Source organism: Clarias gariepinus, chromosome 9, assembly GCF_024256425.1.
Source record: "Clarias gariepinus isolate MV-2021 ecotype Netherlands chromosome 9, CGAR_prim_01v2, whole genome shotgun sequence".
In the NCBI taxonomy this organism is placed as follows: domain Eukaryota; kingdom Metazoa; phylum Chordata; class Actinopteri; order Siluriformes; family Clariidae; genus Clarias; species Clarias gariepinus.
The window spans coordinates 14719465-14746704 of record NC_071108.1 but is presented as its reverse complement, the minus strand read 5'-3'; the positions used below and the strand labels follow the sequence as shown (position 1 = coordinate 14746704).

Below are 27240 nucleotides of genomic sequence, written 5' to 3'. Positions count from 1 at the left end.
CATTTTCATACTGTAGCTTGAAAAACACAGTGTAACTGAAGTTCAATGTTTAGATGATAATTTTTTTTATTTTACTGAAAACAGAAGCTACTGTTTTTTCATTTTGTATGATACTACAATAGAAATCTGGCACAAACTCTGTAAGCAGCAATGCTCATTTATTTCTATTATGTCTTTATATCTAAAAACAAGAAAGAAACACAATTCCTTAAACACAATTTCTTAAACACAATGTCATACTAATCTAAATATTACTGATAAAATCATGTGTAGTTTTAGTTAACATAAGTCCAGTGTTACTAATCATGAAGGTAAGCTCATTAGTTACTACACAATCCTATACACAGAAGAACATAGGGTTATTATAATTACATTTAAATAAATATAGCTATATATCTTATCTGTCATGCAAAACACCTCCACCTTTTACATACTTTATAAATTCTCTACTAAGGCAAAAAATATACAACCTAAAAATAAATACAACATATCAATCAGCTACAGTGACACCCATGAAGACATTGTAGTGATCCTGAAAAAAAATGGTGCAATTTTCCAAACAGGAAGCAAAACCAGGATGTATGTACAGCTTTATCTACTGAAGTACTGTTATCTGCACAGGACCCATATGCTTTAATGTCCAGGAAGCAAATTGGAAATTGCACTGGCCCGCAAAATGAATGTTTACACATACTGTATATGCACAAAAGAAATTTGTGTTTTTAGTCATGATCTGCAGTTACTGTAAATCATACTTTAAGGTGCTTAAACGTGAAAATCGTAAACTCATAACATTTTTGTCTGAAAAAACAAATATATTTTGCAGCTAAACTGGAGTGTCAGAGGATCATCAACACCAGCTGGGTCATTAAATCCACAAATATAATAAAGAGCATTTGTTATGGTAAAAAAAAAATGGTCCAAAATCAGGGTAACACCACGAGACTTAAGAATGGCTGAGCAAATGTGACCCATCAAGGAACATAGGAAATAAAGAAACAAGTACGCAAACTGCAGTAACAAGTAAACGCAACATAAAAGAAAAATGAGTGTTGAGTGGACAAGTCTCTTATAAAATATAGTGTTTATGCCTGTGACCCTTCACCTCCCTTTCATTGAAAAAAGCAGAATTGGACCAGCAGGTGAATGAAGGAAGTACACAGTCTCAGTACCAGTCTCAGCCTCCACTGGGCTCGTGACCCTCCGTGTGCCTGCGATTTGGACGTTTGCTTTGTCCTTGCTCATTGAGCTGTTCCCAGTATGATTGGCAATACTGGTGGATCACGCGCATCTCAGGCTCTAAGCGTTGCACGTTGCCAGATAGGGGACGGGCTTCAGGCTTGTGATGCCTTTCCTCTTCTTTATTCTCATCATCTGGTACAGTCAGGGCCACAGCAATGTCACGGTCCAGAATACGCAACGAGACGCGGGCTAGAGTGTGTTTGAAGTTATTCTCAGTGGCCAAGCAGTGGTATAACCCGGCATCTGAGTGGGTGAGGGATTTTAGCAGGACACCTTGAGGTGTGTTTAGAACTTCTCCTTCTCTATTAAGCTGCATAAGGATTACACAGTAGAACATTACCATGAGAAGAAACTGCAACCCATACACTATACCTAAATCAGTTAGAAATTACTATAAATCAAAATCATAGGTATTACTGAACTATCTTTTTATGCTAGCTTTTACACAACCGTGAGTACGAACAAGTACAGTGAAACCTCAGATTGTGAGTAATGCGGTTTGCGAGTGTTCCGCAAAACAAGCAAAGATTTTTTAAATAAATTTTGACTTGGAAAACTAACAAGTCTTAGTTTACGAGTACCGAGTATTATATATCACGCATGCGCTTCTTGTTTTGACCACGAGCGTCACATGATCACAACTGAGCCAACGTTTTTTTGCTCTCACGCGCAGCGGAATTGTGGATAATTGTCTCCTCTGCTGGGTCTTAGTGTGTGTCTCTTACTGGCATAATCAACATCCGTACACATGTGTACTGTTTACTATAACACTGTGACCATGTGTGCGCGTGTGTGTATAGTGCGCATGTTACTTACAAATGTTACTTCTTTTTTTTATGTAAAGTGCAGGTTAATTTTTTTAACTTTTATTTAATATTTTGTGTTAATAATTTTTATGTATTAATTTTTTGGGGCTGTGGAACAAATAATTTGAGTTCCATTATTTCTTATGGGAAAATTTCATTTGGTTTACGAGTGTTTTGAAATACAAGCCCGCTTCCAGAACGAATTATGCTCATCATCCAAGGTTTCACTGTATGTAGCTTTTAAGAGGTGTACATGATCTTACCACTTTCCTTCTTCCGTCTTTTTGGTACAGCCATTTGACAGTAGCCTGAGGCGATCGTGGTACACACTCCAAAAACGTGCTGCTTCCCTCTACGCCAAACTGCACCGTCTCCTTCAGTTTCCTCTCAACTGTGGAGGCAAAAGTCATTTAATGTAACATCCATTGTAAAATCAGAGTTATATTATTAACTCAGTGATGACCAAATAGAAAAAAAAATTTAGAATAGGGAAGTGTGATGCCATTAACACCCTATAGCTAACAGCATATTAAGAATGACAAATTATACTTCTTATCCATTTATAGTTACTTTTAATGCTGTAGAAGATGCATCAGACAAGTTAGTTCCTGTTAGCGCTTAGAAAATGGCAGCTACAAACCAAACACCAGCCACTTAATTTTTTATCTCGTTGAGTTTAAAAGACAGGAGAACACAGCTTGAAATTCACAGACGTACAGCTTTGAGGAACCACAACACCCTACATTTAAAAGACCTCTTTAGTTGTTTAAAAATCTGAAGTTATAGCTTTAACTTTAATAATTATTTAATCATTTTAAAAAATTACTTTAATTATAATAATAATAATAATAATAATTATTATTATTATTATTAGAGAATTTAACACTGCTGACCTTTAGCATTGAATCCTCGACACTGACGTAGAGGGTCACCATGTTTTACATCCTGCCTTCTGCTCCTCCTTAAAGAACATACAAAAAAATGTTAAAACGTTTTATTAAACAGCATTAGTAGGGAGCTTTTATTAACCTTTTACAAACCTTTTAGTAGCTTGTGTGAATGGAGTACAGCTCTCTCCATCCCATGCACAGTAGGGGTCACGAGCCAGGCAGCAGTCGGAGCAAGCCTTACCATACACCCCACAGCGATGCAGTGACACCTGGGTAAGACCTACGTCTGAAGACACGTACAGCTGTTGCTGGAGATGAGAAAATAAATACTGCGTGTTAAATTCAACAATTCTATGTTATAAAACATTATACAACAGCACTATTGAATTCCTGAATCTGATTAGAACATTTAGATTAATTATTAATGTAAACATGTTTGTAAAAAAAACTATAAAACAGTTTGGGGCATTTTAATAGTACATTTTCCACTACAGAAAACTCTACAGAATTGTTTTGTGATTTCTGGCTTCTTAAAAAAAAATTAATGCATTTTTTGTCCTATCATATACAGAAATGTATTATGTGGACTTATATGAATTTACAATGTGTGTCGTTTATGGTTAATATACTATATTGCTTATTTTTATATATGCAATGCTTATGTAGTATGTAAATAAACAGCACATTTAGTGTTAGTTTGGATATAGTACATACTAATATTCAAGTAGGTCTTGGTTAAACCAACATATATTGGTTTAACCAAGACCTGCATGAATATTAGTATGTACTATATGCACACTAGCACTATATATATATCCAGAAATATATGCTGTTTCCTTATAGTTACAAGTATGGGTAACATGTAAGTTTGATATTTAAAAAGCATTAAAGGGCAACCACTGCTTCTAAAAGAGCATAGAATGAGTTTTATGCAAATACAATAGCATGCAGTTCCTCAACCGACCACTATTCGTTGACCCCAAAAGTGATCCAATCCCATGTTAGAGTCCCATGTTTAAATGCCTGGCCTTACAACAAAAGAAAAATGTTTACATGGTATTAAAAAGATTTTTGCATAATCAAGAGTATGGGCGATTAGAGGGACAGCTACATTGCATTTGTCAAACCGTTAGCTGTCTTTAGCTAACCAGCTAAATGGAATCATTATCGTTTAACTTACCACAAGAAATGCAGGAATTGACATCATATGACATGTAGGTATGAATAATGGACAACTGGAAATTTACGTTACCATATAAAATAATGTTAGCCACCTTAACATTTTAGCTAAGTTAGCTAGCTTGAGGCAACTGAGGTAAATAAGCATGTTCCTACAACCAGTACCTATAGGCTCCGTTTGTTCTGCCCATATCTATAACAAGTTCTGTCAGTTCCTTACTTAGTCCACTTAAAACTGTTGAGAATGTTACTACAATGCTACTTTTAGATGTTTTACCCTTTTAGCAGAAATCCTCATTGTTTTAACGGGAACCGGTGTCTATAAAACAAGAAGAAGGCATTGCAAATTATACACTCGGACTAAGCATAGTGGCATTTCTTAGCATTAAGCTAGCTGTTGGCTTCATTACCCTAAAAACTTCCACTTCCTCTAATGTCAGCTCTTCCATAGTGGTTGGATCTTTGGGAAGAACTATAACCTTTTGTACCGTTCCACGATCTGTAAAGGCAGGGAAAAAATATCGGATTGTTTCACTTTTTTTAGTAAGAGGAGAAATCGAAATGAAAAAAAAAAAAAAATTTAAGAATAAATAAACCGTAGCCAGATTACTCACCTGTGCCTAGAAAAAACACCTCATATCTCCCATCCACAGCATCCACCTGGTCCACGGCGATGGTGGTGAACCTGTAGTCTACGCCTGAACGCACCACCAGGGGGCGCTTGTGTATAGGGTACACAGGGTGATACATGAGCGGGTGCGCACGGATGAAGTTCACAGCCTCATCTGAGAATGCCTTCGAAGACTGCAAATTCGGTGTAAACGTACCTCCAGGACACTAGAGGAAAACCCAGAGCTACGTTACTTTACGAATACCAATGGAGCCAGTGATCCTCCTGAGAAATGCAGTAGATGTAGACAAAGTAACTATTATAATTTTTTTTTTTACATATGCATAAACCTACAGTTCCAGGTCGAGGGTAGGGGATCTTTCCGGTGTACATTGTCCATTGGTAGTTGTGCCCATGTTTGTGGGCAAAAGGCCCATTGAATACATTACGTATATCAGCCATGGAGTACACACATACAGCTGATCCCTTAAAAACAGATCTGAGGCAGATATAAGACAATTAAGTTCAGGATATGTGACAATATTATATTTTCATTTGAAGTAAAAATCAATCTTTACCCTGCAGTGGAGAAAACAGCATACACCATAGGGTTTCTCTCATCCTGGGTGGACTGAATAAAGACATCCCCTGAAAACAAGAAGCAACAGTTACTGTTTTGGTATTATTGTTGGCCGGTTCATCTTCTGATCTGTTAAAACTAGCCTTTCTTTTTCTTTAAGAATGACTCCCACCAGTAGAATTAACCTGACGAACCTAAAGTAGCCTAACCTGATAAAACCTCCCAGGAAGTGTTCAAAACCACAAAAAGTCAACTAATATTACCAGCTGTAACCAGCCTTAGAGTTAGGCTGATCAACTAGAACCAGCCTGACCAGGTAGAACCAGCCTGATCAATTAGAACCAGCCTGACCAGGTACACCCAGCCTAACCAGTAAAACCAGCCTGATCAATTAGAACCAGCCTGACCAGGTAGACCCAGCCTAACCAGGTAGAACCAGCCTGATCAGTTAGAACCAGCTTGACAAGTTGGAACCAGCCTGACCAGTTAGAACCAGCCTGATCAGCTAGAACTACCTGATCAATTAGAACCAGACTGATTAATGAGAATTAGACTGACCAGCATAAATCAATCTGTGTTCAAAAACATCAATCCTGAACAGCAAGTACCAGCTCATAGTATGACCAAATAGAAACTAGTTAACACATTTTTTTCAATGTATGTTCAAATTTCCTTCTGAATACATCAAACTTGACCAGATAGAACCAGCATGCAGGTGTCAAAAAGCCTGCTAGAACCAGTCTAACCAGTTAGAACTCATCTACTTGTGTTTATAAGGCCTCAAATTATAAAATGAAACCAGTTAGAATTGATTTGTACAACTGCCACTGAACCAGAGAAACCTAACTAGCTGAGGCTAGTGACCAGCTAAAACCATTATACTGGACCAGGTTATTTTTGCATTGTACTAAATGGATGCACTATACAATGAATTTACTCACTCAGCTCATCAAAGAACGTCTCCACACCATCCACACCCATCACGGAGCACACCAGCCTGGCTTTTAGAAACGTTGTCCACTTGTTAACTAGAGACTTCTGGCCTCCCTCATCATTCTGGTAACACAAGCATGATCACAATCACTTTATTCTGCTGTAATTAAATGCTGATGTTTGAGTACTCTAACTAATGATCTGTCCATTCCAGGCAACTTGTAAAGCAACAAGTAGAATAAAGCAATGTGCTACTTGACTGTCAGCTGCAAGATAATTTTTTGTTGTATATTTTACATAATGAACAAGAATCTATTGGTTATAAGCTAAACTATTTCTTCCTGCCATCAAAAAGTTATTTATAAATTCCAGATGGGCAGTATATCCACTACCGTTCAAAAGTTTGGGGTCACTTTCTAACTCCATGATCATTTCTGGTTTTTATTTATTTCTACATTGTAATGGAATGCTGAAGGCGTCCAAAAAATGCATTAATCTCCCTCGAACAGTTAATGGTGAGATATGTCTGCTTCTTATGCTCTGTAAAACTTCATAACGCCTCTAATCTGAGGTGCTGTTAATTGGTCATTTTTCAGGCTGATAACTCTAAATGAACTTCTCGTCTGCGGCAGAGGTAGGTTTTGGTCTCGCCCTCCTGGGATGGCCTTCATGAGAGCCAGTTTCATTATGGTGCTTGACGGATTTTGCAAATGCACTTGACAATACTGTTCTTGCAAGAACTATTACAGAAAGGCTGACCTCTGTGTCTTAAAATAACAACCAGCTGTTGTTTTTGTTGTTACGTAATTACCTAATTCCATATGTGTTATATTATAGTTTCAATATCCCCAGTATTGTTGTAGAAAGTAAAAAATAAATCACTAAGCAAAAACAAAGAAATTTGAAAGTGACCCAAAACTTTTGAACGCTAGTGTCTATCTTAATTACAATTCAGGTTTTATTATTGTTCTGTGCTCCATTATTAAATACTTGTGAATTTTATCCTTAACCACCGGTATAAGTTTTTTTAAAAGGACCGTACCAGACACACTCGTCCCACCCTGGCCAACACGCTGGGGCTCGCTGTTCCTCCAGAGTCCTGACTCTTCTCCCGGAAGAAAAAGTAAAGCTTGTCATCATTTGCCTCGGAGCTGTCAGGAATCTGCTTTATTTGGATGAACACTGGTTCTATAATTCAGACAGAGATGAAGTAAAGAAAGGCAAGGTATCTAATTTTTTACATTAATAATAATAATAATAATAATAATAATAATAATAATACAATATTACATTTATTACAATGTACCAAATGTTTGATTTACTTTTTACATTTTTTATTTACTCCTCACATTTTATTTTATATTTATTTATTCATGGATTGAACAATTCTCTCAGTTTTTGGGATGTAGCCAAGAGTTAATACATTTTTCAGATTAAACAGATAATGTCTTCTACTCATATAAAAATTCTAGGATGAATAGAAGTACCCTTTTAATTTATTACTCCTACATTGTTTTGGTTATTTGGGACCCTTACGAAAAAGGTTCAGGATCAGTTCAATCATCCGTCTTTAGCTTTGATTAAGTTGCACTATGTGCTGGTCAATTAATATGTAAATGTAAAAGATTCCTCATGCCCCCAGAACACTCTCACAGTTTGAGTTCTGGAATATGCCTTTGGCAATAGAAGAGTAATAATCAGATAGGCAGCTGACTTCATTTTATTCGAAGTCATTCAATATTATTGGTATTATTGGTAATCCTTGCCAGGTTTTAGTAATGTGTTTGACAGTTCTTAATCCAGTTCCAGTAGTTGTAATGTTTTCTTTGCTTGATGCAGGCCAAGAATTTGACCCTTTTCAACTTTTTTTGGCCAGGTAGGTTATATTCTAATTTCATTAGTATATATTGCAGCCAGATAAAAACAAAGCTGATACATGCAGGAGCAGGAGTAATTGAGAGCAATTATGGACACGTATGCTATAACTGAAGTCAAACTGTCAGGGCCATAATTTGCACGCCAAGCCAACAGAGCTGGCATTTTTACCATGAGGTTTCCCTCCAAGGTTTCTGGCAGCTTAGTGGTAGGGTTTAGTCTACACCCAATTGGTTTTAATCCAAATATCACTCACTCTCACTCACTCATCTTCTATACCGCATTATCCTGTATTCAGGGTCGTGTAATCCAAATCCCAAAATGGATATTTGAAGTAATAAAGACATAGAGATATAGACCATTTCAATGTTTTAAATCCCTAATAAGTTGTATTTAGTTAACAGGTAAGTGAGGCAGACAATTTTTATTAAAGAGTTAATAATTTACCCCAAGGGCAGAACTTTGAGTTTAACAATGGGGAGTTGAGGTCTTCACTCATGTAGTTTGTACATGGATGGAGATCTAGCTTATTTGTACTGTAAATTATTCCTATGATTTACACCAAGATTCCATGTAATATAACTTAACCAAATACTTACCATTGAGCCACCTGGAGTCAGACTGCTCTGTTCTAATAGCTGGCCTGGACCCCATCATCCTAAAGATAGCTGGGTCAGCACCCATAAAGTCCACATGCACACCAGCATACAGGTTGCCATCTGAAATAAGGGGGATAGCAGGAAAAGATAAGGAGGAAACCAGACATTAACTCTGTGTATGGTTCAGAGTATCTGAAAATAAAATGTATTTTCTTGGATATACTCACTGATGAGAGCAGCCACATCTTCGTGATTTGGATCGTAGGAGCATTTACCCTTTCCTGAATCCACATATCCAGAGACTAGCCTAAAGAGGTAGTCCTACACAGATAAAGGGAGCAGGGGCATTGCTGGGGATTTTACTCTTAGCTATGAGCTGTGCATGTCTGGGAATATGTATGTAACCTTGTTAATAGGTGTGTACCTCAGCTTTCCAGCCTCTATTTATGAACGTACAGATGGGTCTGTAAGCTCCAGTGCCACATGTGTACAGATGAGTCCTGTTCCATGGCTCGATCATACGCACAAAGTTGGCACACTCTCCCTGGAAAACAAGCATACATAAACATGCATGCTTTTCCGTTCGATAATATTTAACTTATACAGTATGGGTAATTTACAACAGAGTGTAAAAGTTTGCATACGCTTATTACAAAATGAATAAACTTAATTCATAGGATCGGAATATTGTGGGATAGCTGTACATATATCAGGAGGTGCTGAGCAAATGACGACCGATAAAGCGATTATAAACTTAGTTCTTACTAAATAAAGGCTTATGTGTCAGAGCAAATAAATTGCATGGAGGCTATTAATGTACAGTACCATTTATTTAATCGTTGATTTGAAACAAAACACAGCTATGTGTAGACTCAGCTCATTTGTATGAGTGTACAATCCAACTACACTTTATTTTGAATGATCAACTGTTGTAAAAACATTCACTAAGACATTATGGATACATTATGGAGGCCCTACAATAATCTTATACTATTACAGATTTAATCATCCAGTTAAATCTTCTGTAAAAGTAATACAAATCTCTGCGCTAACAATTTAAAAGTAGCCCAGTTTTGCATGAAAACCAAACCCCTGGCGGAGTGGCCTATAAAGCTTACAGAATAATACACATAACCCTAATTTACAAAATAGAGACTGGCACAACTAAACACGAATTCAGCAACTAGTAATTTTCCAAAGTTTAGCACAGAACAGAATATATAATTCATTTCCTCATTTATTTCCAACTTTGATTTTATGCCAACTTGCTTTTTCCTACCTTAACTGCACATGCATGAGGAAAAGAGGAGAAGTTGCGTGTTGCAGCATGCATGTTGCTTAGTTTGTTTTGTAGGTCAGTTTCCTACATGAAACACAACATTTTTCTTTGCAAAGAGAAAACTAATTCTGCGTAAAACAGGCATAGACAGACTAGCACATCTGGCCTGTTGCATTCAGAGGTGTTGAGAGATATCTATATATTTTATATATATATATATATATATATATATATATATATATATATAAAAAACATTTAACCCCTCATATATATATATATATATAACCTTTAACTTTAGGGTTTAAGGTCCATTTTTTCCCTCTTTGTATCAGGATGTCATTATATGTGTGTGCGCACATAATTTGACACTGTGCCCCGTCACACACACACACACTCGCCTTTAGTGTTCTAATAATCGCTAATTTCACTAACTGTTAGTCTCCAGCATAGGTAACAGTAGGTCAGTACGGTCCACAGCACTGGAAAGAGGGGAAAGCAGCTGCCTGCCATAACCCTCACAGAAGCACTTTCAGCAAGAAACCATCTGATAACATTATGTCATCTTAGACAACACTTTGTTTCCTTAGTATCGTTTGTCATTTATGGCTAACATGCGCTACAAAGCTAATTAGCTTCGACTACAAGGTTGAATTCCTCTCTAACGCCTTATCAATGGTGCTACTTGATGTGTTCAACAAGATTGTTCTACCTACATAGTGGAAAGGAAGTATAAAGTAAATCTGGTATGTTTCTCAGGACTGTGTACCACTGTCTACTCTAAAAATTTTAAACATGTTTCACTGGTGTTAATTACAGTAGACTCACTGTTGGTCACCAGCTCAGCCAGGCGTTGAAGGATATGAGTTGGCGGAGTAAAATAACGTTAGAAGTTGTGCTGTTGTGCTGAATATCAGCTCGGCTGTGATATCTGTTGCAGTTATATTCAGTACAACAGCACTCCCTTCCTGTGTTATATCGCTTAATTATAATTTGTATCATTTTGGATAAATTTTTTAGAAATGCTACACTTATTCATGAAATACCATTGTAAATGCAAATCTTCGCACTTTATATGCAGTATAATCAAGACCGAAATAAAATGTAGGTTTATAAATAAAATAATAAACTAACACATAAACAAAGAAACATCATAGTGTACTAGGTTTGGACATTAAAAGAGACAGACTCACATGCTTTCCTTTGCCCGTCATCTGACACTCCCCCTTTCTCTGTGTTGGAGCAGGCCAATGAATCTGTAAAAGAAGAATAGAGAAAATTTAATCCTTGAATAAACAGATCTGATGTAGGAGATTTTCTTTCTTACTTTTCAAAATGATTAAAGACTAGAAAGCATGGAACTCTTGACAACCATGTTTCATGAACGAGATCAATATAATAGGTAATATATCTCTATAATGTTATCCCAGAAAGTAGATATCTGCATGAGTACATGCACCAGCTCTCCTTACAATGAGAGGCTCCTTGTTGACGTTCTGCATGTCGAGGGAGACGAGGTACTCCCGGCTGCCCAGGTAAAGACGACCCTGATCCTGGTCCATGTGGAGGATCCGGTAATCGCTGGTGTTAAAGGACAAGCTGAATGGTCTTGCTGTCCGAGTGTCCATTAGATCTGGCGAGGAATAGAGAGACAGACACTCCCTTAAACATGACCGCATTATGGGTTAATGAGGCTTTCGGAAAATAACATGAGGAAAAACAGTAGTTACGGCTTGTTGGCTTAAGCAATTTGTATTTAAAATCGTGAGAATCCATGTAAGATGGAAAATTTTATCTAATACTGTATGTACATTGCTAGATTAAATACTTGTAATAGATTATCATTTCATATTTCAACCACCAGTTGGGAGGTCAGTTGGCAGTTTTTATATCCACTGTGTATTAGAGTCTGTGTGGTAAATACAGGTCTGTGAGCTTCTTGTTCTTGGAATCGCAAAGCTTAAGCAAGACACTTGTTATTTCTAAGCTGCTGCCTCTGGGAACTCTCCTCCTTCAGCAACAAATCAATTTTTGAGAGCATGAAGCAGAAATTCTGGGGGGCAAAGTTCACTTAACTTAGCAAAAATTTGTCTGGCTGCAGCTATCACAGTTGCGGGAAAGAAAACACTTAAAAATACATTGGATGCCCAGAGATTCTCTTTTAGACATGCATCACTATTCTTGACATTCAGGCCTGTAGTATAATCACTAAGGTTATCAAAAGGTCTTAACAACAAAATACCAATAGTTCAGACTGTGTTAACTATTTCAGATAACTGTCAGCACTTTGGCTACTAACTCAACACACATATATCAGGAAAAGGTTAAAAATTAAATACGTCCTGTTACTTTTTTTTTCTTCTCATATAAACTCATCTTTACATCTGACATGACTACATGATCTTAAAATGCTCCATTTTTCCACCTGAGTATTTTAAATTAAGAGATTTACCTAAGCATAAACCTGGTTAAGTGTAGCCTTTACATAACTACTGTTCTCATCTTACATGTGTTTATATGCTTAAGGGCTTCAGTCACACCCCATATACACGAACCAGAAACACTGCACAGAACCTTGCATCATTGTTTCTTTCTGTCTCTGCCTGAACAGTGTTCATTATGTAACAGAAACAAATCTACAAGTGGGTTAAAGTTGATCTTTGATTCATTCACGAGACCAGATTAGCTGATATAAGTTGCTAGGGTACTTTCTTTTGTCTTGCTCTAAACACAAATGTGCATTCTACAGTGATGCTACAGTAAATGAAAAGGGGAAAATAAAAGACATCCACACATCTGGCAGTAATTAAACATGTGTAACAAACAGTACTTTTAAACTAAGATAATGTAATCTTAATTAAAAAAACATTCATCTCACTTAACTAGTATATAAATTCCTTCTTGTATATAAATGCAGTTGCCTAAAATAGACAAGGCGTCACTGAATCCATGTTTTGTTAGTTTCCCTTTCCTTTACTGGTCATCAGTAACTCATCAGAAAGGATGTTTGTTTTGCAGAGAAGTCAGGAAATGCGTGTACGACTTGACACCATAAATGCTCTAAAAAGACATGAGGGTTTTTTTGCTGCACGACATGGAGATGCCACCAGAATAAGAGGACCGGATCTCTGGGCAGACAGGACGCCCTGAGACAGAGGGTGAGTAAGAAAGACAGAGAGAGAGAAAAAGAGAGAGAGAGAGAAAGGAGGCGCCTGGACAAGCTGCTTCCATTCTACTTCCTTTACCATAAACACAGGACATGCAAATGCTGGCAAAACCCATGTCGTTGAAAGTGGACACTGCTCAAAGTTCAGCACAAAAGCATAATCATGTAAGGATGTGCCAAACAAAAAGGTTCAACTGAGACATGGGCGATGGAACAGAAACTTGGTAGAGAGTTAGGAGAGGAAAAGGTAATAACATATTTGCATATCTTTAACTTCATCAGTGCTAGCTCTAGAACAATGCAAAGAACAAAACCTAAGAAATTTTTTTTTTAAGGTTTAGGTTATGGTGAGTTTACTTTAATTAGCTTGACTTGCAAGAAATGTGCAGATTGTCCCAGTACTCGGTGCTCGCAGAAATGAAGTGCTCTCATGCGTGACACTTTCTCTGCACGCTCACTTTACAATGCTATTCAATACCTCGCTCTCATTGTACTGAGCACTCTCTGAGATGCCCTATTGCTCTGCATGTTTATGCCACAGCCAAAGCGTTGAAAACTAAGAAAGATTCATGTTGTCAAACCGTTCTCATATCCTTGGCTGCTAGGTGATTCATGTATACAATAGGCGTGTCATGGGCAGTTCTCGAGAACTTTGAGCCAGTGAGGCTAAACATCTCACCAAGTAAAAAGAATGTGGTATTAATGTACCCAAGTAAAAAAAGTAGAGTAGTTTCTATTCAGGATCACTCAGGGCTCTGGTTTCTTTTACCAGTGTGTAAATTTGGCATGTAACCTATTTATATGTATCATATAACCGTGCCTTGTAATCAGCATCCTGTGTTGGAGTTTGTTTAGGTATTTTCGCTCTCTCTGTATATTATAGACTTCCACTAAGCGCATTCACTCGAGTTTTGCAAACAGCCCTCCTCCTCTTCAGGCGCCTTTGAGACAAAGGCCATCCCAGTGGCGAACAATGAACAATCCATCTCTGAGAACACAGAACGCTCAAGAGCCAAGAAGAGAATTGGTCTTTTCCGGCCCACTGTTCTTGCTCCAGGGAAGGAGAGTACACAGGGTGAGGAGGTTAGAAGGGGAGGTGTGGGCAATCGATCCTAGAGAGATTGTTCTCATGAAGCGGGGAATATAGCAGGCTGGGCAAGAACATTGTGAGTGGATGAGATAAGAAAGAAGCCAAAGGCCACAGACGAGTTTCAGCTGAATTATATGCACTGGTGATGAAGGATAGAGGAATCAAACAGTCAATACTGAGGCAATTCGACTGAGCGACAGTAACTCATGCATGTTTCATGAAGTTGTGGTGTACCAGCTGCACAAACAATGTGATTTGAAGAAATGTCACGTTTCTTTCTCAAAAACTGCACAAACATTTGCATCTGTTTCCTGTAAATCCAATGGTCTGCATTGTGGTTTGACAAGAACTCAAAACATGAGAATTGGGTCAGAGGCACTAATATTTCCGTGCTGTGTTGCAGCTTATTTCTTGAAGTTGCTGACAATTCAGTGAAATTAAACACATTTTTGCTGTTGAAAGCACTTTACTAACCTGAACTGTTTATTTTTGAAGGAAGCAACCTAATTCATCCTTCACCTATCTTTTTTAAGTCTCTCCAAATCATTAGTGTTCACTTACACTATGTTGGCCAAAACCGTGTACAGTATTTCAAAAATTGAACTCCAACCGCAACTAGTATCAACATTATACCACAACATAAGCAGCTAAATTACACTAAAAATAAGTTTATTAGTGAGGGGACTGGGCATATGGTTTTTCTGAGCCACACAGTAGTGCTTTATTGTCTAAACAGTTACTGGAAAGTATGACAGCATGTGTTGCTCGTGTGCACCCAAAACCATTTCACAGTTCTGGAAAAATCCAGATGATTCTGTTGGAGCAAAGCATTAATCTAACTGAATAATCAGCAAGCTACCTTAAAAAGTATACATTGCAGTTGCAGGTGGTTTGTTGATTGGTTCGTTCATCTTCAGTATCTGTTTGATCCTGGTCATGGATGGTTTGGATGAAATGGATGCCAGAAAGATGTCACAGGACACTATTCACACATCCATTCAAACGCTCATTCACCTTGAAGCAACTTGAGTCATCATTCCACCCCCTAGCATGGTTTTGAAAGTGGGTGAATAACAGACAACCCATTTGGCGTACATACAAAACTCTGTATAGAAAAAAACCCAAGCTCTAATCAGGGAGACCTGCGCTATTGCTGATATACAGTATTGTACACTAAACTCACACTACAGACTCAGTCACCAGTTTATTGGCAACCTCAAGTTGTAGGTGTTCTTTCCATGGTACACAATTACTGACAGTACAGTAGTTAATCTGTTTCCATACGCACGGTACTTTAACACAATGCTCTTGTTGATGAGGTCTGGAGGAAACAATGGTAAACTCACACTAGCCATAGTACCACCTTGATAGAAGTATTCTCGCATAGCAGAGTGCAGTACACGATTTTATTTACCTTGGGGGTTATTTTGGGTGCCAAGAGAATTGATGCCTTATCACCTATCGGATTATTAATTAATTATATTAAAAACTATAATTGCGCTAGATCAAAAATATTAAGTAAATAATAATCATACTAGCTGCGCTGTGAGTCAAACTGAACCATGCCCGAGTCCACTATTTGTTTGTGTTTATTTTAAGTGACCAGCAAGAGTCCATTGAGTTGGAAACCCTAGAAACACTGCTATGCCTGATCCTCTTGTACTTGCACTACATGCTACCCAGTGATCCACCAGAATAATATGTGGTCACATAATGGTCTCTTTTCATAAATAGGGTAGAGTGGGCCTGGCACATTGTGCACTGCAGCAGATGGGTTTCATCCAGTCAGTGGTCACTAAGTGTGATTGTGTGTAGGTTGGGGAAAATCTGCTGGGTGTTAATGTTGCTAAATTCTGACAAACAGCCATAAACTGGTGGGAAAAAGACAGTTTTTGTTTTAGTCATGAACTGGGGGATGTGAAGATGTGGACCCAGCAAAATATTTCAACAGGAAATAAAATCTTGAATACTGTAGCAGAACTGATTAACATATGGGAAAATACCATAGTGCAGCTTCTTTTGTTACTGTATAACATACATCATACAATCACATGGATTAATGTATTGAGCTAGATGCCTTAGTAGCAAATTTAGAATACTGGTTGTTTAAAATAGTTGACAAGAGTCTACATCTACCAAAACAAGTCTTTTCTGTAGTGTCCGTTAATCAAAAGTATGAATATGTACGACTGACAGGTGCTAAATTATCAAACGAGACATGCTTCTTTTGACTTATTTATAGCATTAAAGATTTTATTGTAATTTTTTGTGATCATTTTGCATGTGGTCGAGACACATGCAAATAGGAAACATTTAATTTGCTGAGTCTGTACTGTTCAGTACTATATATAGTAGAAAACGTCAAAATCAATAATCCTCCATGTGCAGGGTTTTTCCAGGTCACCACACACATAACAGTGATCTTGAGTTCTAGTGGAAAAATTGCGTAATATAATTGATTTAAATGGTCGTTGCCTCTGATTAATTGATAACCGACGGGCGTGACATTTAGTTTCATATGGGTGATAACCTTGTTTTCAGGGTAGGCCTGTTTTCTTATTCACACATGTTGTAACATCTCTGATATAATTGTGAAGCTTTGAAGCAGTAGCAACGTATTCGTTTCCCTTCGGTGGCAGAATGAAATGTTAGAACAGGAGTAAGTCAAAGAGATTCCTCTTTTGTGATTCATACACATAATTCTTATTTACACAGTAGTTTACATTTAAACGCACTCATCTGTCTTTCTTTTTATATTGTGCTAATCAGAGGACTTTGTGTATTGTCTGTGGACGTGTGTATGCGGGACTGGTTGTCCATGCTGACAGGTTAATGACTATAATAACTGTAATTGTTTGGGATCAAAGCTTTACTTACACTGTGAAAGACTGTTAGCTGTAGCTGTAATTTTTTTTTTTTGAGAAACCATAAAATTTATTAACATAAAATTAGATTTACAGCGGGTACGACTCGTAGATTAACAATTAAGCAGCAAAAAAGGGAAAGAAGAATAGGATGCAGGAAATAAATAATAACAATAATAGCATGCGTTTCAGTCGCATAGTGATGCAAGGAAGAAAAAAAAACTTTTATTGCCACACATATTGCTAGATCCTGGGCAAAATAAAATTGTAGTTAAGGAAACACAAGCCAAAGTTTCCACATTTCATACTGTATCTCGCCTCATATCGCATATTGCTATTATTATAATTTCCTTGGATCTTGGACAATCAGCCCAGACAGAGTGTGTTACACTGTGAATATCCGTCACAAGTCTTAGTGATAACATCCACCTTTTGTTCTCTTCTAGCAACAGTCCAGTAACAGGAACTACGTTATATTACGGCATGTGCATCAGTTTGTGTGTGTGTTTGCGTGTGGGTGTGGGTGTGTCTGTATGCGTGCTTGCACACCTGCAGGTGGGTGAATGAATGACTCTGAATGAAAAGCCAGAGAACAGTAGCTGTTTTACAATAGTACAGGTGTGTGCCTGTTTATTAAAGGTTTCTGTATGTGTGTGCTCCTACCTTTATAAGCTAAAGCCACTCTGGGAGCTGAACGCAGGATGCAGGATACACCGCAAACACACAGTACCAGCAGCAACAGGATGACTTTGGTTCCCATAATGCCCATGTGACTCAGAGGTCCTATAGAGTCCTAAACAAAAGAGAGAGGCTAAATATATCATTAAGGCACAGAAAGGAAAACACTGCTCAGGGACACTGAGAGGACTTACACGGGATATGAGAGGTCAAAAAATCCGAGGAAGGAACAAGACTTTGAGATGATACCAAAAAACTGCTGTGACTGTGAAGAAGGCTTATCACAATCATCTTGCAAACGCAAAGCATCACCTGGTTCATATTTCGATTTGGGTTCTTAATTGCAGACGGAAACACTGGCACTGATTTGTGTCTGCAGGTGAAAAATGGATCAGAGTGTAATAGTGGCATTACGAGCACCACGTACCTATGGAGCAGACCTTTGAGCAGCACGTGCCTCGGAAATAACAGCACTGTCAAAGTGGGTTAAGCTGCTGTAAAGCCCTGTCACACTGCGCCACGTTATAACTTCTAGCAGGAGATCCCTGCAAGCCCAGTTTAGATCTGTTTCCCCTAGTTACTGATCCATGCCAATGGTGTATGACATCATGGGATTTGGGCCCAGAGTTGATGTGACCGGGGCAGCCGTGCAGGGTGCGCATTTCTGCTCTCTTTCTCAGCTTATAAAAACAAATGATGGATTATTAAGTGGCAGCAGTGAGCGGCAGCTGACTTGAAAACGTGTTTAAACTCGTTACATTCTCAGAACAAACGCAAGAGCTTTGGAAGTTGTCCTTTGCTCCCATAACAAACGCTGCATCCTGTCATGCTGTGTTAAAGTGTTACACGGCTACAGGTCATTCAGCTGTTGTTGTGTGCACGTGCATATGCTGGAGCTGATTAAGGACTTGAGGACGATGCTGTATAAAATAAATTGATTATACGAATGATAATAAGAATAAAAATAATAATCCAAAACACTTCAGATTACAAACACATGCACATTATCACACGTCATTTTCAGAAATACTGGCAACCCTTTATAAAATGAAGCTAAATAGTGGTTTCAGAATCAGCTGTTCTGCATTTCTTAAATTAAACTTCATGTGTGCATTATGCACAAATAACACATATCACAGTTTATTTAAAAAAGACACTTAAATAAATGCATTGAGAAATAGTTCTTCATGCTTACTAAAAGTCTTGTTTTTCTCTCATTTTTAGTCCAGTCCCTGTACCGGACCAGTTTCAGGGATAAGCCACACAGTGACCTACGAATCACACTCAATTTTCATCTGTACTGCTTTATCTCATATACAGAGTCATGGGGGCCGATTCCAGGAGATTTAGTGCACGAGACGGGGTACACCCTCGACAGGGTGCCAATCCATCACAGGAAACATTTATTCACACACTAAGGGCAATTTTGGGGAAAGCCAATCAGCCCAATCTACCCAGACAAAACCCACCAAGTACGGGAAGAACATGCAAACTCCATGCACAGAGAGGCGGGAGTCATATCTGGGCGGAAATCGAACCCAAACCCTGGAGGTGCTAGGCAACAGTGCTGACCACTAAGCCACCATTCCACTGACCTATGAATTAATCAAGCTTAAATCTAACTTAAGGCAGCATTAACCAGAGAGAAACAGGTGCAGATGATGAGGCCGATGATTAATATACTGGTGATGCTAAATTCTAAATGGTTGGAACAGACAAAATGGGAAAGTTGCTGCTCAGGTTGTTACATAAAAACATTATTTTTTAACTTGATTATAACATACTTTGCATCCTTTTGCGGTAAAACATTTGTTTCCATTTCTTTAATTGAATCTGTCATTTAATTTCATTTAATATGCACAAGACTTTTTAACAGTACTGGAGATTTCAGAAAAAGAATCAAATCTACCTTATATGCGTACACCAAACATTTCATGTTGGAGAAGTATGTATGCGTTTTAAAACACTGACACAAACACAGCAAAGTTAATGAAATAGCGAGGACTTCTGACTTTTGGCAGCTGCCTACAACATTGAAGTTCACGTACTAATTCTAGAAAACCTACACCTGGCTAATGTGTGCATGGCCTATGCAGTACAACACTTCAGTGCTCAAAAGAGAGATACATGAGTGGAGTGGCATAAAATAAGCTCCCCCACCCAACCTGCCTTCAAACCCTGTAAGTGATCTGTGATCTGTGCAGAACTACTGGATCATATATCACTCATGTGAGGTTAAACATTTATTGTATTATACTGTTGTAGTATGAGGAACTATAAAGCTCATACAGTAACCGTGTTGTATTGCTCTTTATTTTGCACCAATGTGCAAACTAGACAGTACGCCAATACAGAAAACATTGCCCTAAACATCATTAGGTAGTTCGATTTCTTTATAGTTACTGCACTTTTCTGTACCATTCTGTGCCATGGTATATCCAAAATCCTTGCGATTTACTCCAAACAAGCACTCTAAAGTAAAATCAATCCATGCATATTTTACTTTAATAAATAATTTAACATTTACCTATTTTTGTAGTCGTATTACTTGTGTTTGAGTTTTAAAACACTATGTAACTAGTAACTGTTTTATAGTGCACTCCACTGAGAGAAATTCCATGTTCACTTCTTACTGTTCACATTGACATGTATGTTAAACCAGTTCCATATCAATAATACTTTTATGATGTACTAGGTCAAACATATTGTATTAAAAAGATGTGTAGTTTCAAATGTTCTAAAACAGAATTTCACCAAAGTTATTATAAAGAAAATTATTAAAATGACTGGCCAAGGATAGACATACAGTATTCAATTTTAGTGTTAATTCAGATTCACATTTGTTTGTTGGCATAGTCATGTTAAAACATTTGTTACCTTCTGACAGAGGCAATTAGCTTTCGATTTAAATATCCCAGTACTTTTAGAGAATCCTGGAACCTCCAGATGCCAGACGGCCCAAAGCATCATATATCTATTATCATATTTTGCAGCAGGTGTGGGGACTTTTTATAATAACTAGTTTTTTTCTATTTTGATTTTATTTGAACTTACTTACATGATTCAAAATGTAACAGCAAAGTTAAGGTATTGCATTTTAGAATTCTTTTAAGAAGGACAGCATTTTATTGCATTTTCTTTTTCTATTTCCAATCTATTACCCAAATTATGCAGCTTAACAACCATTTTCAACCGCCACAATGATGCCTAGGGATGATAATTAACTTGCATTTAACTTTAATTGTGCTTATAACCATGTCCTAGCCTTTTCAAAGAAACTATTATTATTTAGGAAAAGACATTCTTATTCCAAGAAAGCATTAACCTCAAGTAGAAATGTCTTATAATTGGGTAACATGTTAACTCTTGCCCATTGTCTTAAAGGGTGCCAATAATTTTAGAGTCAGCGTTATATATGCTTATCTTAATACCTGATTCGCCAAACAACCTCCACCTAATAAATAAAGTCCTCTCTGAAAATGTCTGTCTGTAAATCTTTCTATGCACCAGCCTTGAGTTCACATTCAACGCATCTAGAGGCTTGTCTCGGAATGCACTACATGCCCAAACCAAAGGATAGAAGGAAGGAGCGATGGGTGAAGAAAGAGGGGACATGTGAATGAGTAATGGTGTGAAAAAGCAGAGAAGTTAGGAGAAAAAGAGGACTGAAAGCGTGAGGAAATGATCTGATAATAATCTCTCGGCACCGTCCTAAGAGAAGGAACCGCCTATAGCGCAGGAGAGATGGAAATCACAGCCGGTCAGGAATTCCTGCGGAGGGCCCGAAGCGAGCTGCAAAGAAGTTCATAAGCGCAGGAGAATTGAAGTGTGGTGGAAATTACACTGATGAAAGCAAAAAAAGATAAAAAACTAACAGCGTTTCGGGTCAGTGACTCATCCTGTGAGGGGGTTAAGCGTGCGACAGGGCTTTCTCGCTGCCTATTTTTATCTCACATCTTTTTATTTGTCTTTTTCATCTCCTTTGCCCACCTTTTCTCTTTTCTTGAGTGCTCTGGCTGAAGATCAGACTTGGGCTGCTTGATCAGATCTGGCTTCTTCTCACTCAGTGTTTGTGAGCACAGGTTGTGCGTTCAGGTGTTTTCACATGTTGATTCTGGCACTGCATCTGTTGGAAGGTGTGGCAGACACACATACATAGGTTTAAAACACACATACGGCTCAGCTCAACTATTCAACCGCAAGAGCATATAAACAAAATCAGAAACAGACAGACAGACAGTCTCACACACACACACACACACACACACACACGCACACACACCCAGGTGTCTTCCTATCCTTGTGAGGACCTTTCAAAGAAGCAGCACCCACACAGTCAAAACTGTCAAATATTCCTATCCTTTGAGACACACACACACACACACACACACACACACATGCACGCATGCAGAAGTAAACTCACTGACATATGTCTATAGAAACACAAGCCCGAGGCTGGGAAAATAAGGTCGGTGTGGGTCATGTTTCCACCTGCTGAGGTGCTGAGGTAAAAATCTCAATCCCCATGTAATTAGCCAAGATTTCTATCTTTCTCTTTCTCTCTTTCAATCTCTCTCTCTCTCTCTCTCTCTGAGAGAAATTTAGAGCTGCCACTTAATAAACCCGAGTATTGAGAACAGGTTTTCTATAAAAGGACTTCACACCCTGCGGGAATCTAAAAGCGATTTTTTTTTCAGGACACAACAAGAACGTCTTTTAATTATGTGAGTGCTAGACACCACATGTAGAGAAGCTGTTTTGCTCATTCACTCCTCATTATTGAAGTAATCTATATGTATATTATGTACTGTGTGCATGTTAGCCTGTTCATGAATAATATATACTGTTTACTGTTCTAACAACTGAACATTGAAGCACAAAATTACACTTAAAATAATAATAATAACTTGCTCTGATGCTTCAGTAAAATAAATTATCCCCCAACTGTATTAACACACATATAGACATTTACAATATTTATCTCAGATGTTGACGGTGCACCACAAAGAACATATATACATATTTGCATGTTCTAATCAACAATACACACACACACACAAATTACTGAATAAATATTGATTGGTTTGATGGTAACAACCCCCTCTGTGTGCACTAACGCCATGCAATATGCAACCAGACAAGTCTGAAGTTAAAGCCTTGTTAAGCGGCCCATTTGCTGCTTCAACAGTTCCCAAAGTGGAAACTGACAGGTACAGACTGTTATATTTTCAAGTCCGCATACATTATAGATGATAGCACTCTACTGGAATGGATGGTTTATGAATTATGAATACTAAAAGCTAAAATCTATGACTTCCATTACATCCTGCTCCACATTTATACATTTATTTCAATTTTCTTTCTAACTTAAACCTGGAACTGAATCATTAAAAAGGGTGTTCATCTCCTGCCTTAATATGAGCCTATTTTTACGGCACTGTATTTATTTGGTAAAGATTATGTTCCATAGAGGTCTGATAAGAAATCAGGTTTGTTTACATAAATTGTGGCGCTGAATGAGGGTTATCTTTAAATAACCCAGTGGCGCGCAGACTAGCCCTCAGGTATTTAGAGTTCTTTTGGGTCAGCAGGATATTACTACGGTAATTGCTCTGTGAAGCCCCCCTTAAAGCAGGAGGCTTGAAAATAGTTGTGAAGATGACAGGGGTGTGAACATCAGGGGTTAAAAACACAATAGATGGCCACAATAGATTTTAGTGTTTTTGGTTTTGAAGATATCCTGCTATCCTATATGTGCCCCATGGTAATGTATACCTTATACAGTACATACATACAGTTGTTATCTATGGCAGAAATTATACTATAGTGTTAGTATTAAGTTTACCTCTAAAAGTGTCAATAGTCGCATGTGAATGTCAGAAGAAAAGCGTAAAAGCATATATATATATATATATATATATATATATATATATATATATATACATTTTGTCAAATAGATCACCTTTCACTTTTACTTATCATAAAAAAAATTATATCTTGTCATTAGTTCTTCTTGCCTGTGTGTGTGCGTGACTTATGTATATGACTTATGTATGATATATATTATATTAATATAATATTAATAATATTATCAAATTGTTATCATATATCAATATATAACGTATACCAATAAATTCAGTAATAAAATTCTTATACAAGTTTTTCTTTGTGTATACATGTTTTCGGCTGTCCCTGTATATACTCATCACATTATATTGACTTCTTAAAACAAAAAAAAAACTCCCCCAGAGGGGGAAAGAAAAACCACTAAAAAGGGTCATGCTGGCTGAAAGTGATCTTTTAAGTTCATTTAACACATTTAGTCTGAGTGTTCAGCTATGGTCCCTGTCCCCCTCCCGCTCTAGATGTGGTTCCGTGTTAAAGAGTGGAAACATCTCTGTGCTGCTGCGGTCCTGCTGCTATACAGCACTAATGACGAAACCACTCAAGTCAAGTGACAACCATTTTTTCCAACAAAACCACTGAAATGACAAGAAAGGCAGAATGAAAAACTGTCCAACCCCAAAGTGGCCTAAAGAAAGAAAGGAAACAAATCTTACCCTGTCTGTGTGTGTGTGTGTGTGTGTATTCGTTGCCTCCAAGCCTTCAGTCAGGAGTCAGGGCTGTAAAGAGAGTTTAGCGCGCGGACTTTGTTTTTTTGTTGTTTTGGCGCAGGTGAGATTTTTATCACCACATTCCTCTCAGTCTCGATGTGATAGCTATTCCTCAGTCTGGGAAAAAAAAGGAAGAAAGAAAAAAAAATAACACGAACAACAAAAAAGATGCTGTATTCCGTCCAATAGTAGCTCACTTTTGAGAAATGAACGCGCTCCAGTGATTTGGTTTTATTTTCAGGCGGTCGATGCGGCGCTGCGTCTCCTGTGAGAGGAGAAGAGATAAAGCAGAGAGAGAGAGAGAGGTATTGCTCCTTTCTCTCTCTCTCTCTTTCTTTCTCTCTCTCTCTCACACACACACACACTCTCTCTCTTATCGCCCAAACCCCGACAAATGCAACAATTCTTCACTGCTTTCGTGACAGTCTGAGGAGAGATAACTCCACCGCGCCCGGGAGAAAGACAACACGCTCCCGGGTCACGTAAGATGAACTCGAACTCGAACCTCCCGGGGGTTTCTGCCCCTTTTTTTCCCCAAAGCCAAGGCAGGTGTTCACTGCATGTGTCTGCAATGGACTGCCATGTAACGTCTCCCTGTCTGTCCCACTCCCACTCCCAACACACACACACACACACACACACACTCAACTCATTCCCCACCGAGCAGTGACACGTTTCCTAAACTAATAAAGAATAACAGGAATAAAACACAATCAGAAGTAATAACAGAGACTACTCTATTTACTGGCAAAAGCATTTGCAAGTTCAATTGTAATGACAAATGATACACACTCACACACACGCACACGGTTATCAAAATGTCCAACCATATCAACATGAAACTTTGGACTGAATAACTGCCATACTGTAAGCATAGGGTTATGTTAATTATCTATTGACATAGTGCAAGCCATTGTATAACTGACACAGAGATAGATAGATAGATAGATAGATAGATAGATAGATAGATAGATAGATAGATAGATAGATAGATAGATAGATAGATGGATAGATAGATAGATAGTCAGACAAACACACAGACAGACAAGACAGACAGAGTATATAGCTGGCATAAGCATAGGCTTATGTTTTGGTATTTATTAAAATACTACAATCAATTGTATGACTGAAAAAAGATTGATCGATCGATAGATAGATAGATAGATAGATAGATAGATAGAGAGATAGATAGAGAGATAGATATGCAGTAAAATCCCCATTGTTTATTTACCACTTTAAGAGATAACATAAATTCAACTCTACCTACAGTATATAGACACTGTCATTCATTCATTGATCATTAATTTACTACTCTAACACTTTACCCTGGTTGGGGTTGTGGAACAGGTATACACCCGGGATGGGATGCCAGTCTATCACAAAACACCATGCATACACTCATTAACACACTTAGATAGATAGGGTATTTTATTAATCCCAAACAGAAATTGTATACTTTTGCATTGTATGTTTTTTTTTCTGTAATTGCATTATTTACACTCATGGACATTACAGCAAAAATGGGAAAGTGGGACTAAATAGGTAAACTTCAGTACCCTAAGTTCATTATTATGTTAACTCCAGCACCCAAAGACAATTATTATAAATAATAGTAATATACTAGCATACTTAACAAAAGTAAACTATAAAAGTCCTTTACTCTTATTTGGCTATTTTATTTATCTCTTTATTTATTTTTAAAATGTGAAATTTTTAGGATTTTCAATATGATGTGCTTCTGCTGTGAAAGAAGGCTTTTCTAAGCATATACACCGGATGAAAATAAGGAGCATCTTTTAAAACTTGTATAATGTAAATGGTGAAACAATAAAAACAATGACTAGGCTCTTTTTATGCAGAATCAAATATTTCAAATATTTCTACATTGGTGATGTAGATCTAGATAATCTTTAGGAAAATAAATGCAATAAATGAATTTCATAAATTATTATAAAAGGTTTTATTCTTTTATGATATTGAAGGGTACAGTTATGATTTTGTAACATACTTTTATAAAATTTTATTCCATATTCTACCAAACTCCATTTCATTGCTGGCGTATGTGTTTATCACTTCTCATTTGGATGATATATTATAATTATTCTTTTGACTTATATTATTATGTTGCTTCTTAAATGACGTCTTTTATACAGTCTGGTTCCTCTTGAACAAGCTCTTGTGTGACCGACAAATGTCTGTCACCTGTCACATTTCGAACAAGAGGCCCCTGTAGAGGAAACACTTAGAAAAGAGCACCAAAGGGCACCAAAGGGCAATGAAGTGTTAGAAAATTCCCCAAATTCTTTGCTTGGCATTTGTGCCGCTAACGACAACGGAGACAAAAAATCACCAGGGGGTGGAAAGGGGTGCTGTTGAAAAGGCATTTCTCCCGCACGAAAAATTGTCTCATGTAGGCATCAAAGAGTGCTTAACCATTTGTGTGTGCTTCTGTGTTTGTGTGTTGTGTGTATGCATGTTTACTTTGAGAATGGGTGAGACAGTCCAGTGTATTAACATCTCCACTGTGTCAAATTCAAAGGATCACATTTTTCTTAAGCTACATTCACAAAGTGCTCCATGTCAAAACAGTATGCCACGTATACCCAGACTTCTGTTTAGACATGGTCTGCTATTTAGTGCGGCAGTTTGTGAATTTGGACGTAGCCTCGCCGGTCCATGTGAATATAATCATAGGTAGTGTACAGCTTTGACAAAGCTTACTATTTAAGAAGGTAGTATGTTATTATGGCCACATCCCTATTGGGACTTATATGAAGACCACAGGATAGGTTAAAGTAATAATTCACCACTTGGGAATTAGGTATAGTTCCTCTTTAT

The 27240-nt window shown here is 37.6% G+C and overlaps 1 protein-coding gene across 1 annotated transcript; it reads right to left on the bottom strand.

The window, feature by feature from the left end:
- Positions 1-296: 296 nt before the first annotated feature.
- sema3ga (sema domain, immunoglobulin domain (Ig), short basic domain, secreted, (semaphorin) 3Ga) lies at positions 297-24978 on the bottom strand. Its single transcript, XM_053503540.1, has 19 exons — positions 24349-24978; positions 21779-21914; positions 17774-17903; positions 11463-11623; positions 11184-11246; positions 9139-9258; positions 8942-9035; positions 8715-8834; positions 7283-7428; positions 6249-6363; positions 5306-5375; positions 5082-5226; positions 4732-4954; positions 4528-4616; positions 4395-4436; positions 3089-3246; positions 2942-3009; positions 2312-2439; positions 297-1552 (listed from the first exon to the last, which is right to left on the bottom strand). The coding sequence occupies exons 3-19, from the start codon at positions 17877-17879 to the stop codon at positions 1178-1180; spliced, it is 2223 nt and encodes a 740-aa protein (XP_053359515.1). The 5' UTR covers positions 17880-17903; positions 21779-21914; positions 24349-24978; the 3' UTR covers positions 297-1177.
- Between the last annotated feature and the right edge of the window lie 2262 nt (positions 24979-27240).

What these genes read in the sequence shown, in the direction of transcription:
- sema3ga (XM_053503540.1), bottom strand. Translation starts at nt 17,879, where the DNA reads ATGGGCATTATGGGAACCAAAGTCATCCTGTTGCTGCTGGTACTGTGT. An exon ending in ATAGAGGCTGGAAAGCTGAG is followed by an intron (nt 9,036 to 9,138) that starts GTACACACCTAT and finishes TTATCTGTGTAG; the next exon opens with GACTACCTCTTTAGGCTAGT. An exon ending in TCGAGGATTCAATGCTAAAG is followed by an intron (nt 2,440 to 2,941) that starts GTCAGCAGTGTT and finishes TTGCCTCCACAG; the next exon opens with TTGAGAGGAAACTGAAGGAG.